Raw genomic sequence first — 17,864 nt, 5'->3', positions numbered from 1 at the left:
AAACTAACATCTAACCATGAACAATCATCTACAAAAGTTTATACCTCGCAGCCATAGCAACACAAACAACCATAAAAGCAGCAAACACACCAACAATACCAAAGAACCACCCAAGCCCATGGGCCTCCTGGCCAGGAACAGGAACATTCATTCCCCACATACCAGTAACAAGATGGCAGGGCACGAAAATAGTAGCCAGGAGGGTAACCTTACTCAATCCGGAATTAATAGTCAAACTAAGACGCAGATTGGTAGCGCTCAACTGTGCCAGACAGTTCGCCTGGGACCGACCGATGATCTCATCGATGTGCCCGAGAGAAGACAGTGTGGTGACGAGATGGTCCTGCACGTCACCGAGGTAGAGGAGGAGATCTCCATCCGGGAAAACGGGGTGCTTGTCGGGTGACTGGCAGCGCTTGATGAAGCCGTTTAGGACGTCGACTTTGCCGTGGAGGCAGCGGATGATGTGGGTGATTCTCTTACGGAGAAAGTCGACTTGTGGGATGAGTTCTTTTGCGTCGTCAATGCGGGCGATAAAGACTTGGTCTTCGATTGCTTCGGATTCTTGTTCTGCGGCCCGGGTGAAGGGCTCGAAGCTGTCGATTATGTCGTCGCTGGATGGATGTTAGTTTTCTCTACTCATAGGTCGTACCTGAAGAGTATTGGAAGGGCGACGTACATCATTGCATAACAGACCCAGTCACTCGTCAAAATAGACGGATCGTGCATCTTGCGAACGCGGTCTCTAGCCCGAGTAACGTGTCCAGAGCCACTAGGCGAAAAAGTGACGACACCATACTGAAAGACGAGAATATACAGCGCAGCGGAGACAGGAATACCGGGCCGTTCTTGTTTAGTCGCGCTAGAAACCAAAGTCTGAAATGAGATCAGATAGTAGTTCTTGAACACGTCGACTTTCTCCCGAGGTTCACGGATAGCAATATCCTCTGCCGTCAAGGGATGAATGGACAACGCCTGGGCAACGACATCAACGTCTCCCTCACTGGCATCGCAGATATCAATCCACCAGATGGGCTGGTTGGGATCTGGACGACCCTTTTGCTTCTCCTGGGTCATATGATCGAGGTTTCCATCTGGGAAAAGAGCGTCCCAGGTCGACGACGTGGTGACCTCCTTCGTCTGGGACGAGAAGAAGCTGAACCGGTCAGGCGGGGACTGTTCCAGCATTGCCTTCTTTTCCTGTGGGGTTTCCATCTTTGCTATCTCTATCTTTGAGATAGGTTGGTTGGTGTGCGGTAACTAGACCGGTGATCTGGTGCCATCAGAAACTGGGTTTCTTGGGAGAGTGCGTTCCCTTTGTGTATTCGCACTCTCATGGATGAAGAAATGTGATCTGCTCAGCCCATTCTAGTTCTCCTGGAGTGAATCTCGAGGAGAGGTGTAATAAGGGGGGGGATCTGTTGATGGTCTAAGGGCGGTCCAGGGTGTGGAGGAAGAAACTGAAAAATGCCCGGGAGAAAACAACATGACCTAACACGTGAAATGCGTGTCAGCCCTACCCGTTAGCTCCATGCGCTATGTAGCAGGTGGACTGGGGTTGAAAATTTGCAGCCAATGACCCAAAAGGTGAGCGGATTCGACCGCTTGCCCAGAAAGTACGATAGTTTTGTTCCGGAACGGCGGTTCCCAGTTAGGCATCGACGTTCTACAAGGTCCCCAGGTTTTGGCATGGCTATTCTCGAATGATCTGGGGCTGATCTTGACTTATGCCTAGTAGATCCCTATATCGTCCTAGATCTTCATATATCGAATCGTAGGACCCTAGAAACTCATTGAAGAAATAGAGAGTTTCATTAACCCTAAAGTGAAACATGTATAAACCAGAATCAATACTGTTTCAATCCATCAATGCGAAGCAAGAACAAGTTGTTGTCGTAAATGTCCCCAAAGACTCCGTAATAACGCTCAATATAAAGCCAGACACCGTGTGACACCTGCAAACCAGTCAGTCAACCCATTAACCCTAACCCCGTGTGGAGCACATTACCAACCATACCATTATGATACTTGTTTAGTCTCCGGCTGCTGATCTTTAACCCCTTGTTCGCGGTCCAGGGCATTCGACCCGCGGAGTCGCGGCCAGGCCAGCCCAAAGAAGAGGATGACCGCCACGAGAATTAGAAAAGTGGGCAAGAACATGAAGACAAAGAGCACCAGGCTCAACCCGAGGGTGATATTCTGCTCGCGAAGAAATCGACGAGCCATGATCTCGATGGCTGACTCCAGCATAGAGCCAAGATGCCAAGTACGAGGATGACCGGTTCAGTCAAGTGGGATAGTCAGGAATGGAGGTGAGAATGGGATAGATTAACGTGCACAAGTCAAATCAATTGACTTCAATAATGGTCAACTCATTGCGTTTCACTAAAAGGACCGGTCGCAGCGCGGCTTCCCCATATATACAAGCGACTATGGAAGCACCGGATATACAGCCATGCACGGGTCATGCCGAAATATCTTGGGCTACACCATTTTGAGTATCGACAGTGGCAAGCCGACTTTCGTAAATGCTGATGCCTGTGCCAATTGGATGGGACTTGGACGAGATTTGCCGTCACGGATCCAATTTCCGACCTCCACTCTTGGCAAGAATATAGAAATTCCCGTTGACCGCATAACTGGGGCTTGGTGAAATATGTAATAAAAATCCAATTCCAATGGGCTTGGCGCCCATGTCAGGCAGCAGCATTTTGGCCTCAACATTTCTCCTGCCAAGTCACTCCTATTTTTGTCAGCAATACAGGGTGGATTTTGAATCGAATCGACAGTCTCAAACAGTTCGCGCCCGTGTCTTTCACCGACAAAGCCAATCCAACCCCACCACCTTCAGTCCCGCCTCTCGCCTGCTTCCAGCCCTGCAAAGCAAGGCCAAGGGCCAATACTCGCCAATCCGAAGTGGCGAACACGTCGAGAGTGGGGACGGACCTGTAGGCTTCAAATTCTGGATTTTGAGCCAGCCTCATTTCCTGCACGGTCGCAAACTGTAAGTCTTGGACCTTGGCTCATTGAAATATAGTCTTTGGACATCAGCAAGGAGTACGGTAATTAGAATTGGCGATCTTAAATTGCTGCCTGTCAGTGGCAAATCGGGTTATTGGGAAAACCTGCCCCGTAGGGCTGAAGCTTGGCCCGTGGAGCCTAGTGACGCGCCTTGGAACAGGATCAGGGCCGGGTATGCCCGCCATTTTCAATGGTATTGGCGATCGTAATTGTGTAACTTGATGGTTGAGGTTGTTCTCAGGGGTGAATAAAGGGAAAAAGAAAATAAGGGAGAAAGGAGAAAGGAGAAAGGAGAAAGGAGAGGAAGAAGATGGAGATTCCTGGCAGTACCGGTGAGCATGTTCATACTGTGAGATCGGCGGGGATAGACGAAATACCCTGAAGTTGTACCTGCTTGTAATTATAGCAACTGGTAATTACTGTGGTCATTTTCCCCCACATTTCTTCCTCCTGCGACTTTCACACACCTTCACCTCCGACCCTCAACATGTCTTGGCTCGCGGGGCAGAAGGACGAAGAAGACGAACATGACAACCTAGGCGTGGATTGGGTTCTGCAATATGAGTTTGGCGAAATCGGTAAATAAAGCTTGCATATTCCTTGTCCATCTCACTAACAACCCCAGACCAAGCCCAAGCCATCACCGAGTTCCGAGCCCTCATCCACGACTTGAGCGAAGCTGGTCTTCGGGTCCAGGTACGTCACGGCCACGGCACTTCGCTATTGGTGTGTATTCGGGTACCGCGAGACCATCTGGGGAATTTAGTACACCAGTCGAGGTGAGGGATATGAAGCGTGGATACATGTGTGTTTTGAGGATAAATGGCTGATGGCATTGCAGAATTAAGGATTGGCTGTTCGGGATTACCCACACGTTACCGGACGGCGACGAGACGGCTATCGCTGACGCCGAAACCCCGTCAGAGGAGATTCGCTCGGTTTACCACGCTGTCACCTGGCAAAAGAAGATCGGTGGTGCCGGGATCACGCCGGGTTTTGGGAAATGGGAGCGTGTCACTGCCTCCTTTCCATTGCATGATCAGGAGGCTTGCAGGGACATGCTGCGGAAATGGAGTCGGAAGACTGTCTTAACGAGCCAGGATTTGGATGCGATTCGAGCGCTCTTTGGCGAGAAGGTAAATTTCGCTCTCTGCTCATTCCGAGGTGGCCGTAATGACCCCAAGCTGACTATGTGCAGGTCGCTTTCTACTACGCATTCATTCATTGTTATTCGCTATTTCTCGTCGTGCCCGCCGTACTGGGCATCGTCGGATGGGTATATTTGGGACCGTATTCCATTGTTTACGGAACTGTGCTATGCGTCTGGTGCATCGTGTTTGTCGAGTACTGGAAGGTTCGGGAGGCTGATTTGAGTCAACGATGGGGTGTCAAGGGTGTTGGCAGATTGAAGGTGAATCGGAAGCAGTACGTCTGGGAGAAGGAGGTCAAAGATCCCATTAGTGGACAAATCAAGCACGTCTTCCCAGGCTGGAAGCAGTTCTCGCGACAGTTGCTCTTGGTTCCCTTTGCATCAGTCGCGAGTGTGGCCCTTGGAGCCTTGATTGTCGCGTCGTTTGCGTCGGAAGTGTTCATCTCTGAGGTGTACGACGGCCCATTCAAGAGCTACCTTGAATTCGTACCGACCATCCTCTTTTCGCTCTCATTACCTGCCATCACCTCGTTCCTCACCAACATCGCGACTCGCCTCACTGATTACGAGAACTACCGAACGCAGGACCAATACGATCTTGCCCAGACGCAGAAGACCTTTGTGATGAACTTTATCACAGCCTTCTTACCGACGATACTGACTGCCTACGTCTACGTTCCCTTTGGTAGCTCGATTGTCCCATACCTGGACATTCTCCGAAGGACAGGATACAAGGCCGCCTTGCTCACTGGACAAAAGGAGTTCGAAGTAGACACGAGCCGCTTCCAGCAGGAGGTCATTTATCTTTCCATGACAGCCCAAGTCTTGAGCTTTGGGGAAGAGATCATTCTGCCATATGTGAAGCACATCTTATGGCAGAAATGGCGCAACTACCGCGATCGCAAGGCAGGATATGGGCGCAAGCGGAGTTATTCCAAGGCCACCGATCTTTTGCTGATCGACCCACCAGAGGAGGCAGCATTTATGACCCGGCTGCGTAGCGAGGCCGATGCAGAAGAGTACAACGTCGAGGAAGATATCTTGGAAATGTGGGTGCAATTCGGATATCTGGCACTTTTTGGAGTCGCCTGGCCACTCGTTCCATTGGGCTTTTTGCTGAACAACTGGCTCGAACTGCGCGGTGACTTTTTCAAACTCACCCTGGAATGCCAGCGCCCGCCCCCAATCCGGGCGGACTCAATCGGTCCTTGTCTGCTTGGACTGGATTTCATGGCTTGGCTGGGTACACTCTCGACCGCAGCGATCGTGCACGTCTATCGGGGGCCGATCCATGAGGTACATCTGTCATCGCTGCTGTTGACCGTTTTTATTGCGGAGCAAGCCTACCTGGGAATGCGGTTCACAGCTTCCGTGGCCCTCGAGAAAATCTTCTCTGACACCATCCGACGGGAAGAGGCCCGCCGGTACGCCGTTCGCAAGAATTATTTTGCTGCGAGCCTGACAAGATCTGGATCACCTAGCTCTGGCTCCCAGGGCTCACCAAATGGCCGACGTCGTCCGCGTGTGCGCTTCAACGAACGGGTGAATGTGTACGGCTCCACTGAAAAGGAGCCTTCGCCCGACGGAACACCCTCTCCTACCAAAGACGTACCAGAGGATGACGTCCTTCGCGGATCCGATCGGGAAGCCGAATTCTGGAGTGGACAATCCCATAATACGGCGGCAGACGCAGGCGTCAAACTGATCCGAGCTCTCACACCCAAAGCTGCTGACGATCTGAAACTGTCGAAAGAAGCGTAGCAACAGATGTATTATTAGACCACATTTTGAGATTCTATTGTTGCTGCCTGCCCCTGGAAATCTATGTATAGACAATAAATAGCCAGTAAAATAAACAGACCACTAGTTCGTGGGGCCTAATTTCCAAATGTGCGCAGAACCAAAGTCCATGGAGATCTTCAGCCCTACAGGGCTGGCTCCACAGGGACGCCTTGGCTTTCGTTGGTACCCCGATCTTCCCGCTTGCGTGTCTTTTTTCCTCTTTATCTTTCTTAGCCTCCCTGTTTACCCTCCTTTTTCTCTCTCTCTCCTCTATCTCCTCTCCAACTCCTTCAACCGGTTGTACAACGCATGGGAATGGACAGCGTCATGTGAACCTCCCATCCCAAGGTCACCCGCTTAAAACTCTCGCAATGGCGACCCCTACCGACTCCTCCGACACCCTCATCACACCCACACCAAAACGCCTCTCCCAGTTCACACCTGACAAACCGAGGGCAATGAAAATAGGTTCCCTCTCACCAGCAGACTCCCCACCACCAGTGGTCCCGAAACTCATCCGGGAAGCCAGTGACATCACATGGCAGGAATCGCTCGAAGCAAGCAGAGACCAGGTGACCCTAGTCCGACGAAGAGGCCGATTTCGCCTCTTCCGCCAATCCCAATTCAGGAACAGCTTACTGGCCAGCGTGGGATACCTCGAACTAGCGAATGCGGGCGACTTCGCCGCAAATGTCTGGAACGAGGTCCCCGTTCCGAAGTTCGCTGCCGTGCTGATGGGTATTGGTGGCACACTCGCCCTAGGCATGATGTTCGTTGCTATCCAGGATTACCGCCTCAGCTGGCGGAATGTCAAACTACTCCGGGCAGAACGGGCACATTTGCAGCGGTTGCGGCAGTATCATGATAAGAATGCTGAGCTGGCTCAATTGATTGATAGTCGGATTAGTGTTGGATTCCGTGAGCTTGGAACGGAGGTCGTGGATCGAATCGTTATGGATGTGTTGATGGGTTTTGGTGCGGTGCTTGTTGGCATTGGTACGCTGATGGCCATTGGCGGTGCAAACCCCCGGGTTTACAAGGCCAGTAATCTGCTCTCAGGGTATATTGGAAATGGTCTCGCTGCGTTATTTGGTCTATTAAATGCCATCTGGTCGGGCTTTTTGATCCATCGTTTCCGTATGCATGACGCTGCTGTCTATGCTCGCGAACCAAGTGATGATATCCGTCGCCGTCTGCATACCCGTTTCCGTCGCTTCCAATGGCATGCTAGTATCAACGGCCTGAATGGTCTTGTTGCTGGTGCTGCATCGATGGTCACTGCCGAGCGTTGGTGGGGATATATTGTCCTCATCCCATGCATCATATCCCTGATTCTGTGCAATTACTTTTGGCGCAAAAAGCTTGGCTATGACCGTCCTGTCTTGGGCTTGTCCTCTCCAGCCAGTATACAACTGACCCCACTGATCGAGGATCTGGAATATGTGGTCGTGATGCAACGCGGTCTCGCCGAACCTGAAACCTCCCTGCCCCAAGCAATCGTCCAACTCGACTCCCTGGACTCTATTCTGAAATTCATCGCCCGCGAACGCATGCTGGATACATACTGTGACTCCTTATCCCGTGATAAAAAGACTCGCCACCTCCTGGCTGAGCTCCCTGTCATCCCTGAATCCCCGGACCAAATTACCATCTCCCTCGACACCCTCTACACCCTCTCCACATCTCATAACGAAATCCTCCTCACCCACGCAAAACAGTTCCTGCAAACTACCGGCGTCTGCATGTTCATATACCGTGAACGCCACCTCCTTGAATTACTCGGCTTCGCCGTCTGGCAGGATCAGATGAAAGCTACGACTGCAAAGCATGAAGCCGATACAATAGACCGTGCCTAATTTAATTTTCTTTTTATGAGCCGGGATTGATTTCCGTGTTTCCTCATTCGCGCCACTTTCTGTTGTCCCCCTTCTGGCTGTTGAGGTTGAGTGTCAAAACATGCTGGCGGCTGGTCGCTGGCGAAGTCTTTTTGTTGGGTTGCATCATTGCAATGCGAGACCGATTGTGTGTTTTCTTCCTCATAGATAAGGAACGCCAGAGTTTGACTCGGCATTCTTTTGCTTATATTTCAATTCATTCATTAGACATTTACTTTCGGGTATCGTATAAGACCAGTCCGGTTGGCCTGAGAAGCCGTATCTGTACTTGACAATAGATCATATCATATCAATGCATTTCTCATTTTCATTTCATACACATCCGAGATACGCTTGCATTTCATCCATCACAATGTACCGTACCTCCTCCCCTCTCCCTATCCCGTTTGCCCACAGTTCGTAGTTCATCATCCCACATCCTCAATCCCCGTTCAAAAGAGATTTAGCGTAGGTGGCATTTACTTCTTGCTACAGCAACACTTCTTAGCAAGCCATCCACAGCCGTCACCGGTCATATGCGAGAAACCGCGGCTACCACAGTAATCCTCACACTTCCCAGCCCAGGAACGGCTGCATGAACTGGGGTGGTAACAGCTGCCGGAGCGCTCGAAGATTTCGCTGGCTTCAGCGTTGGCGGTTGGGGTGGCAATGACGCTAGCTGTCAATGTAGCCAGGAGGATAAGGATGTTGGTCTTCATTTTGGATTTGGGGGTGGTTGTGATTGTGGTTGAGGTGGAATTTGTAGATTGGTTTGATAGAGAGAACTTGGATTGATAGATGGTTCACGTTTGGGAGGGGTTTGAAGGGGTATTTATACTTCGATTATAAATATAGACCGTCAACTTCTCGTTGTCTCTCCATGTTTCTATCCCGCATCTAGGACTCTCGGCGTGCCTCGTGTCAAACACTGACTCACATACTCCCACCACGTCACAGTCACAATTCCCTCACAAAACACCTTAGCCCCAACTAAGGCCCAAAAATTTAGGAACCGGCAATCAATCCCTCCATTCGGAATCCTACCCACCTCGTATTTCTCTTCTCCAGCGTAACAAAAGATTCAACTCTAATCCCAGTATAGCAATGCCCCGGATTATCCCCGATCTCTTAGTCACAGCCAAGGACACACATATAGGAAGAATTCTTGTCTACATCGAGCAAAATACGAGAACAGGGATCACAACCCCTGCTTCATTATGCGGGTAGCAGTGTAGGGTAACATCCAACACAAACTGAACGTTGCCCCCTCACATATCAACAATCCAAGCCTCAGCCACTTCGTATCGGCGTGCATATATGCGGGTGATCGCCAAGGAACCCGTCATTGGCTTGTGGGGTTGAGGCATAACAGTGGATTGGCTCCTGGAATTCTTACTCGCGACCTTCCGAGATCTAGAAATCGAGATCTTGAGCATTGTGAGATGTGATTGATTAAATATGCCCTAGCGCTAACGTTGGGTGAATATTGACTGTGTTTTTCTTGTTGCCTTTTTGCCTTTGTGCTTGATTCGGCGTCGTTTGCTCTTGGCGGACTTGGCGGGGTGTTGATGCATGCAGGGTTTCAGATTTAGGGCTTTTGGGTGGCGACGAAGGGGTGTTCGGTATTTGGCAGCGTTTGGAAGTGTTTCTTTTTGGGGAATGGCTGTTACTGTGAATAGGGATTGTGCGAATGGTTGCTTTCTGCCTCGTTTTTGTCGTTGTACTATCATAGATCTAGATGCACCTAGGTCTAATCACTGCATAGCAACTGGCGGGAAGGTCCTGCCCACATGATCCCGGTGCTAACTCAATTCCTACCAATGGATGATTTACAATGGAGTCCGCAACTCAACCATCAAAGTACGCACTTTATGCAGGGGGAGGGATGGGGTATGTCTCACATGTAGTCTCGACAGCAGATTTGTTGGACGCCCTGCATATGAATCCAAGTTAGGCGGTATGTTGGCTCAGCTACAAGGGAGAATAGACCGATTCAAGAACTACTGCTCCAACCCTGCTGACATTCACAGCCTTGCCACTAGTGGCTATGGATACCTAGCCCTACAAGTTTCTTTATCACCCCAACACGTTCTAGTCCAGTATCGTAGACCGGGTGTGCCTATTCTAGGTCTGCATCTAGGATTAGTGTTGTACAGCCGGAGCCGGCGTTGTTTACCTGCACATCCTATCCTGAACCATGACATTCAGCAGCCTCCACAGCTCCTGATGTAGATATTGCTACAATAGGTCTAAGCTAACCATTCTAGTCTTGGAAAAAAGGAATGAGATTCTGGGGGTATCACGAGTGGTCACGAAAATGGTGCAGTCTGATTTTTTAGCGAGATATGGCGCTAATACCTCTCCAATGCTATTGCATGAATAGCCGGTAAAGATTTCTTACTGCAGAGGCGTATTCTGTATCTCTTGTCTGTTTTTTGGCGAGGTGCCAAGAAGGTTGAAGGTTAAATTATGCAGAGCGCTGTTTCGTATTCTCAGAAAACGTAAGATCATTTTAATCTTACCCTTGATATGGTTAATAAACTCTCAGAAATTTTATCTCTGCATGATACTGCGGCAACAAGATGCTCCGGGATCAAGCAAGGATGTAGCAGTTGATAGCATGGGCTAGCTATTCCTTGCGGTGTTGGTAGCGGGCTTGGCGGGCCCGAGGGTGGATAGAAGCCCAGACGCAAAAGTGAACGCGTCAATGGAGGAACCGAAAGAAAAAGAGAAAGAAATTCCAATATGTAGTATGTAATAATTCTTTTAGAAACACAGCGACTATACCGTACACCAGGTTTGGCTTCTCAGATACGGAAATGAAATATTGACAAATTGAGCATCCCGGAGACAAACAGCCTAGAAACTGAACAGCCCACTGCGAGGCTTGCCATACGGATAAACGATCAATGCAGATATAAACAAACCAATGGTAATACCGATCGCAACTTGAATCATTCCAAAACCCAAGCTGAAAACAGAGCTACTAGATGACAGGCCCGCCCCGGGTGTAGAGCTAGCGCCACCATGCTGGGAGACGTTTTTGCGAATTTCGTCGGCTGATTGGACCCCTGTAATGAGAGAGCCCGTCGCGGCGAGCCCAGAGGGGACGAGGATAAAGATTCCGGGAAGAATAGCAGTTGCAGCGTGGCCATGCCAAAGGCGGCTGTATAGATTACCCATAATCCCGATAGTGAATGCGCCCACTGTATTCGCAACTTGTGAGTTGGATCCCAGCTTTTTGGTACTGAAGTAATTGCTGATATATCCAGACAAGGCGATGACGGTCATTGGTGGGAGCTGTTTCCATTTGCCTTGATTGATGATCAGGAGCCAGACGGTCATGATCGTTACGAACGGAAACCGTTGGACATAGGGGTTTTGAAAAGCCCCTTGTTTTGGGCACGATGTGTCAGACACGGCGCCGTTGTCTATAAGACCGTAGACTGTTGTGCCAACGGTGATCCCATAGCCGATGAACAAGGAAAACAGGAGTGCGTACACCATTCGAATTGACCCGGCGATAATTTGGTGAGACTGAAGTTCCAGGCTAGCACAGAGTACTAGAAATCCTGGTAGTATCAATGCGATAGAGGCTTGTGCAATGGCGGAAAAGCAAAAGAGATATTCTCGCTTGCCATCCGCAACAGCACGTGGAATGCTGCCGAAGGCTCGAGCCAGAAACGACGTCGCGACAGTCGATGTGACTTCGAAGACGTTAGAATATAGTACCGACCGAGGCGCAGCAACATGCTGCATTAGTCCAACGAGAAGTCCATTGATAAATATGATCGGCATGTCAATTGGTCTCGCATTAAAAGCAAATGGTCCCACAGTAGCAGTGGCCAGGCCGTAAACCAACACGACCATCCATTTAGGATAACGAGGGCTTGTCTTCATGATACTGTCCAGTTCCTGCACTGCTTCCTCTATACCGATCACGTCATGAATCACATTTTTGTAGGTGAGGTGAGTTTCTGATAGACGGGCCAGATCAACACCCTGGGCCATACGAACAAGTTTCACTTCTGTCGTGCGAGTAGACGGATCATCGAATGACATGATCATGCAGCCTGGTAGGTAAAGAAACTGGCTGTCGACCTCAAGCACCTTGGCAGTCATTTGCATATATTCCTCCAGTCTATGGGTGGGCGCTCCGAAAGACATCAAACACCGACAGAGCTGTATGATATACCGCTGGCGACAGATGATCTCAGCAATGTGGATTGTCACTCGGATTTCATCCTCGAGTCGCATATTTGAACCTGGCTTGTCACCGCTACCTTCCTGGGCGCGTCGCTTTGAAGCTGCAGATAGAACTTCGCTGGAAACGGGCGTGCTTGCACCGCTATAAGCCCCCTCGCCGCCACCGATCAGCGTCGACGTCGAAGTGTTTGCAGGCCTTTTATACCACTTTGGTGATTTACCTTTTCTTGGAGTTCCAGATGCTGTACTCGTTGATGAAGCAACCGAGGAGTCGGTAGATCTCCGAGATCCGGTTCCAGCATCTCGTTGCTGGCCAGCTTGCTGGCCACCATTCAATTTTATCAACTGCGACAGGATGCCCCCACCTCCAGATCGATATCGCAAGCTCGCTTCTGCACCAGTAGGGTTTTCCTCATCTTGAAATTCGGTCCCAGCATGTGGATACGGTCTTCCGCGTCCTTTCCGACGTTTTTGGGAATGGTCCTGGGTCAAATCTCGCACAAGACGGTGTGCCTCAGAGCTGCTAGCTGCTTGGTTTGCTAACTTTTCTTCATCGGACTTGTGTTTATCATCTGTAAAGTCTGATAGCGCAGGGGCGCCCCCAGTTGCCCAGTCGGGTCTGTATTTCCCCGATGTTAGATCATCTCCCTCCGACGCTGGGCGACCCATGCGATCTCCCAATATGCCGGCTTTCATTCTGAGGGTTTGCGTTGCATATCGCCATCGCTCTTTGAGTCTTTTTCGTTGAGGGACTTCAGACTCTTTCTTCTCGTTTTCTGCTTTTGTTGCGTTATCTGTGGTGTCGAGACCTGGGGCACCCTGAGGCTGGCCGGATTCAGGAGCACGATCTTGCTGTGGGGTGTCGGCGATATCTTCCGACTCGTGCGCATACGGAGCTGTCGGTCTATGAGCTTCTCCCTGCCGCTGAGAGTGTTCCCATTCTTGTCGTGAGCTTTCCGTAGGTGGGTTACGCCCGATTTCTTGTGGCGGCCCATTGCATCGAAATCGGACATGAAGCGCTCGCTGTTGTTGCTGCAGACTGCTCTGTGGTGCATCGTGCCTATCCTCCGATGAATTTGCTTTGTCTGGATCCGAGTCCCGGTTGAAACTGCTGATGGAAGGTGCTGCCGACATGAAGAAGACGACTGAGTTCACTGTTTCGCCAACATCAAGACACGGTCCTTCAAAGCAAGTAACATTCAAAGATCGGAGTTTTGCTCAGTCGACAGCTTTCTCTTAGATTTGAAGCTCTCAGGTTTTCATGGTGCGGTGGCTATGAGCTCACGGAGACTTGCCCGAGGTATGTCGTAGTATCCCTCCGTTTACCTACGAACCATGGTCGGCAATCGCTTCAAGTCGGATTGCAGGTGTTGCTTGGCACATTGCATCAAACGGAAATTAGAGCCATTCTTGCCACTCGTGAGTCATTTTTCGATCTCCGCGTTTCCTCATCGGAATTCTCTTCCACAATGTCTAGAGAAGGATGCCGAGACACTTTGGAGTCGAATTGCAGAACCCATATATCCAACTGATCATTTAAATCCCAAACTATGGAGCTAGTATTGCTTCTTTGGTAGATTAAGAGACCTGCCACGGGATTTCAAAAAAACCTGTCGGGATTATTCAGGGTATCCCATATGGTATTCCACTCATCATCCAGCTCACGGGTTCTAGATCCGGGAAGTCGAAATTATCATCAGCCATCTAAAAGAGTCAGTGAGGCAAAAATGAAGGAATGAAATTTCCACTGACCATGAAGTCCCAACCTCCTACCATTTCAGGAAGTGGATTTGTAGATGAAGAATCAAGCCCCTCTCCGTTTTTCCCATTCTGACCCTTGGCTGCAAAACGCTCTAGAATTGTCAAGCAATCCTCTTCCGCGTCTTCAGCAGCTTTTATTAGTAACAATGGAGTCTCCTCTTCCGTGGCGCCTCGCATTAGAGAATCAATTTGTGCTAGGGCGAGAGACATGAACAAATAGCCCTTGATGTTGGTTTCTCCAACCTCTATACATCGCAAGTTCAAGGCTTTCGCATCATGCATTGCTGCCAGCAGGTCAGGCCGTATATTCAAGATATCCAAGCTCTCGTCTTCCTTTATCCTTGTTCTTATCTCAACTGATATTATGAAACATGCGTTCATGGGCGCTGTGCGGAAGAAACCAGATCCGTTTACCACCAGCCGGGAGAACTCTGTTTCGCCAGGTGACTGGTCCGTATTCAATGACGATCCCCCGCGCGAAGAATGAGATCTGTAAGCTGAGGCGAATAGTTTGAGCGCAGTTTCGACGACGACATTTCGAGAAAAGGCATAGGCCGTCTCATGCAAGGACGGGGCAAAGAAAGGGATATGAATGGACAGGAGATACCGACGCATAATGAAGTCCAGAACAAGAAGCTCAAATCTCGAAAGCGAATTTTGCGCGGATCTCGAGATAAACTCACGAAGAGTCCGGCACATCTCTTTGTAACAAGATCTGAGTTTTGCGTCAAGGCGAAGCGTTTCTTCATAAGAGCCTTGGCAACGTACATCGTTGAGAGACTTTGCAATGGCAAGACGAATCGGAAACATCTTCCGGAACGCGATAGCTACTGAGACCGAGGTGAATTTGCTCTCTGGATGAGGGGTGCAGTCCTCCATCTCAAGCTGATCGTCCTCGAAGTTTCCCGGTGCCTCTGTGTCGAAGTCATCCATGGAGATGAGTGGAAGACCTCCGGACTCCATACTGGACTGCAGACATATTTCCATAATGGTGTTCCACAGCCTTCGGCGCATCTCCGAGGCATATCTAGACATTTTTGGTATACATGCGGGATCTCGGTGCAGCCCCATGCACATAGCCGTTCGCATCAGTGCTCCAGCCGCCACCCAGACCATCCTTCCATCCACGCCAATGAGTTCTCGAGCTATTAGTAGCAGGATCTGAATCTGCAAAAATGGAATGGCAAGTCGGGACTTGAATTCTGGCTCGGAGGCCCATGTTTGAGCCTCATGAATCGAGTGCGTAGCCCAAGAGCGTAGCGAGAAATCTTCATCATAGGTTATCGTTCCAATAGCAAGCAGGAGCTTGAGCTGAACCAGAAACATTGGATCAGGTTGTGTTTCTGACAGCCATATCTTTGCGTATTCTTTTCTGAATGTCGGGATATGCACGACCCGGTAAATTCTTTCCACAGTTCGGAGGTAACAATCAACAAGAGTGTCACAAATATCTCTTGGAGGCAGGTCTGGCGTAATTGGTACTGGCCATTGAGGAGCACGCTGTGATTTGATCATCTTGCCCAGATATTTACATTTTTGCAAGCCAGATACGGCTTTAGATCCCTCATTTAAAAGGTACGGCTCTATTGACTCAGCCAGTTCACGAAGCTAATACTTGATCAGTCAAGAATTCATGATTTAGACAATAAAGGCAGTCTACCAAAGAGATGGCCCCAATCCAATGACTCTGACCATACAGTCGCGTTTTATGCCAAAAAGTGCGGCTAATGGCCTGGCTTTGTCCATGGTTAGAAGGGAGGTTCTCATTATGAACGTGGAAAGTGCCCGCTAGTTGAGAAGTCGTGACTTCAATGTCGGAGGTTGGGGTTGGAGCAGTCGACTGGGTTGGGGTTCCTGCTGCCTTGGATAGTTGCTCCTCAAGTTCTCTGATCTTGCTCCTGAGGGACTCAACCTCTCGAGCACATGAGTGGCTGGATGGAGTTGAAGCTGCGATTGAGCTGGTACCTGTGGGTTGCGACGACCCAGTCGGTGGCGAACGCTCTTGAATTGGGGCCGAAGATCGCCACACAGAAAATGAGTTCTGAGGTTCGTGATGTTCCTGGGCTGAATTCAGCTGAAACGTTGGTTCGTTACCAAGCCGCCGAAGCGGTTGAGCTGAATTCTCATAGATGCAACTCTTATTCTTAGCTCGGAGACAATTACTGCAGGGTGCCTCTCTGTTGCATTTGATCTTTCTTTGCCTGCAAAGCGTACATGACCTTTTCTCAATATTAGCGCGAACTATGTATGAAGTCGTAGCTTGGCACTTACACGGGCGGCCTTCTTCGCCGAGGATTCAATCCGGGCGTCGACATTGCGCTCAATTATGGGCTTCCATCCTCCATGATTGAGTCATATTTGAACGCACAAAATGGCAAAGACCCCGACTGAATATATTCATCGGTGAAAAACCGACAGGGGCTAGAGATGACTCCTTCCCCACCACCGCGGATTCTCCGTCTTACATTCTCGGGAATTGCGCCTTTGGTCCGTCTCGTCTGCAATTCTCCGTCTCCGATGGTGATATGTATACAATTTAGAGAAACAGCGTTTAGTATCTTGGAGGCTTATAAAGATGCACAATTTCCTCTCATTTCACTAATAGGTCCTGAATAATCAATAGAGCATCCACAATATTATCTTGATATCAATTTGCTTTACCCCTTTTGACATCAGCTCGATATATATTAAACATGACTGCTAACGAATCCGACATCGAGGCTACGCAGGAAGCTGCTACTGATATCATCACCTCAACGGAGCGCAGCGAGAAGGAAGTTATCGAAAAAGCACCGGATGGTGGTCTCCGGGCATGGCTTGTTACAGCAGGAACTGCTTGCATCTTCTTCTCGGCATTAGGGTTCGCCAACTCATTTGGCATTTTTGAGGAATACTATCTTTCACACCAACTGAAAAATGAGTCCGCGGATAAGGTTGCCTGGATTGGGTCCATGGCAGCCTTTCTTCAATTCGCGGCAGGTGCTCTTGGGGGACCGTTGTTTGATCGATATGGAGCTTGGGTATGTTCTTCGATATTTCAAGTCATGAAGGCTAGAGAGATCATGGGTACTGACACAGAAAAAGGTTATTCGGCCGGCCGCAATAATGTATCTTTTTGCTATGATGATGACAAGTCTATGCAAGCAATACTGGCAGTTCATGCTCGCCCAAGGTGTTCTTCTGGGCACTTCCATGGGCCTTTTGCAATTCCCAGCAATGGCAGCAGTTATCCAACATTTCGACAAGAATATTGCCGCTGCTTTGGGAGCGGCAGTTTCTGGATCCTCCATCGGTGGTGTAGTGATCCCTATCGCCCTGTCGAAGATGCTGAACAGCACATCCCTCGGGTTCGGATGGTCAGTTCGGATCATCGGGTTCGTGATCACCCCACTCCTGGCCTTTTCATGCCTCGTCGTCAAATCTCGACTCCCACCGCGCAAAACAACATTCTTCCTTGTATCGGCATTCAAAAGCCCCGAATTTTCACTTCTGGTCGCCGCAATCTTCTTCATGTTCCTCGGACTGTTCACTCCACTTTTCTACATCCCAACATACGCGGTATCAAGAGGGATGGATGCAACTCTTGCCTCATATCTACTCGCAATTCTCAACGCTGCTTCGACCTTTGGGCGTGTCATCCCAGGTGTTCTGGCAGATAGGTTTGGTCGATTGAACGTTCTGAGCATAGGCGGTATTCTCACCGGGATCATCATATTTTGCATGAACAAGGCTGAATCAACCCCGGCCCTGATCGTGTATTCGATCGCCTTCGGGTTTTGGTCGGGAACAATCATCTCTGGTTCCTCTGCCGCATTTTCAATTGTTATCCCAGATCCTCGGACTATCGGAACATACTTGGGCGCGGGAATGGCGGTTGCCTCTCTTGCTGCTTTAATCGGGCCTCCAGTCAATGGTGCGCTGCTCAACAAGTATGGCGGATTTTTGGAGGTTTCGATCTTCAGTGGAGCAATGTCTGTAGTGGGAGGATTCATTGCTCTTGCGACCAAGACCACAACCGCTCAAGGTCTCCTTGGCAGGGTATAATGGATGTCTGAGAAGCAGGCACTTGA

General features: G+C 49.7%; 8 protein-coding genes across 8 annotated transcripts; 3 read left to right on the top strand and 5 right to left on the bottom strand.

The window, feature by feature from the left end:
• Positions 1 to 28: 28 nt before the first annotated feature.
• Positions 29 to 1,215, bottom strand: N7446_013079 (magnesium transporter CorA family protein; the record flags this gene model as incomplete). Its single annotated transcript, XM_058521821.1, has 2 exons — positions 29 to 614; positions 680 to 1,215. 2 exons carry the CDS (start codon positions 1,213 to 1,215, stop codon positions 29 to 31), a joined length of 1,122 nt encoding a protein of 373 aa, XP_058365298.1.
• Positions 1,216 to 1,847: 632 nt separating this feature from the next.
• On the bottom strand, positions 1,848 to 2,226 carry N7446_013078 (uncharacterized protein; the record flags this gene model as incomplete). Its single annotated transcript, XM_058521820.1, has 2 exons — positions 1,848 to 1,955; positions 2,029 to 2,226. The coding sequence occupies 2 exons, from the start codon at positions 2,224 to 2,226 to the stop codon at positions 1,848 to 1,850; spliced, it is 306 nt and encodes a 101-aa protein (XP_058365297.1).
• A 1,282-nt stretch (positions 2,227 to 3,508) lies between these two features.
• N7446_013077 (anoctamin family protein) lies at positions 3,509 to 5,932 on the top strand (the record flags this gene model as incomplete). The annotated part of the gene is made up of 4 exons (XM_058521819.1): positions 3,509 to 3,599; positions 3,647 to 3,800; positions 3,863 to 4,157; positions 4,220 to 5,932. The coding sequence occupies 4 exons, from the start codon at positions 3,509 to 3,511 to the stop codon at positions 5,930 to 5,932; spliced, it is 2,253 nt and encodes a 750-aa protein (XP_058365296.1).
• Positions 5,933 to 6,324: 392 nt separating this feature from the next.
• N7446_013076 (uncharacterized protein) lies at positions 6,325 to 7,809 on the top strand (the record flags this gene model as incomplete). Its single annotated transcript, XM_058521818.1, has 1 exon — positions 6,325 to 7,809. The coding sequence occupies one exon, from the start codon at positions 6,325 to 6,327 to the stop codon at positions 7,807 to 7,809; it is 1,485 nt and encodes a 494-aa protein (XP_058365295.1).
• A 497-nt stretch (positions 7,810 to 8,306) lies between these two features.
• N7446_013075 (uncharacterized protein) lies at positions 8,307 to 8,546 on the bottom strand (the record flags this gene model as incomplete). The annotated part of the gene is made up of 1 exon (XM_058521817.1): positions 8,307 to 8,546. The coding sequence occupies one exon, from the start codon at positions 8,544 to 8,546 to the stop codon at positions 8,307 to 8,309; it is 240 nt and encodes a 79-aa protein (XP_058365294.1).
• A 2,140-nt stretch (positions 8,547 to 10,686) lies between these two features.
• On the bottom strand, positions 10,687 to 13,167 carry N7446_013074 (threonine/serine exporter family protein; the record flags this gene model as incomplete). The annotated part of the gene is made up of 1 exon (XM_058521816.1): positions 10,687 to 13,167. The coding sequence occupies one exon, from the start codon at positions 13,165 to 13,167 to the stop codon at positions 10,687 to 10,689; it is 2,481 nt and encodes an 826-aa protein (XP_058365293.1).
• A 489-nt stretch (positions 13,168 to 13,656) lies between these two features.
• On the bottom strand, positions 13,657 to 16,109 carry N7446_013073 (uncharacterized protein; the record flags this gene model as incomplete). The annotated part of the gene is made up of 4 exons (XM_058521815.1): positions 13,657 to 13,737; positions 13,786 to 15,402; positions 15,455 to 16,013; positions 16,066 to 16,109. 4 exons carry the CDS (start codon positions 16,107 to 16,109, stop codon positions 13,657 to 13,659), a joined length of 2,301 nt encoding a protein of 766 aa, XP_058365292.1.
• Positions 16,110 to 16,472: 363 nt separating this feature from the next.
• Positions 16,473 to 17,838, top strand: N7446_013072 (MCT family MFS transporter; the record flags this gene model as incomplete). Its single annotated transcript, XM_058521814.1, has 2 exons — positions 16,473 to 16,814; positions 16,879 to 17,838. Coding segments are annotated over 2 exons (1,302 nt in total), but the record flags the coding sequence as incomplete, so codon positions are not given.
• Positions 17,839 to 17,864: the final 26 nt, after the last annotated feature.

The sequence above is a fragment of the Penicillium canescens genome (genome assembly GCF_028828765.1).
Source record: "Penicillium canescens strain IBT 15451 chromosome Unknown utg000011l_segment0_segment0, whole genome shotgun sequence".
Classification (NCBI taxonomy): Eukaryota; Fungi; Ascomycota; class Eurotiomycetes; order Eurotiales; family Aspergillaceae; genus Penicillium; species Penicillium canescens.
The sequence above is the reverse complement of the archived record's forward strand: the minus strand, read 5'-3'. Positions and strand labels throughout refer to the sequence as shown.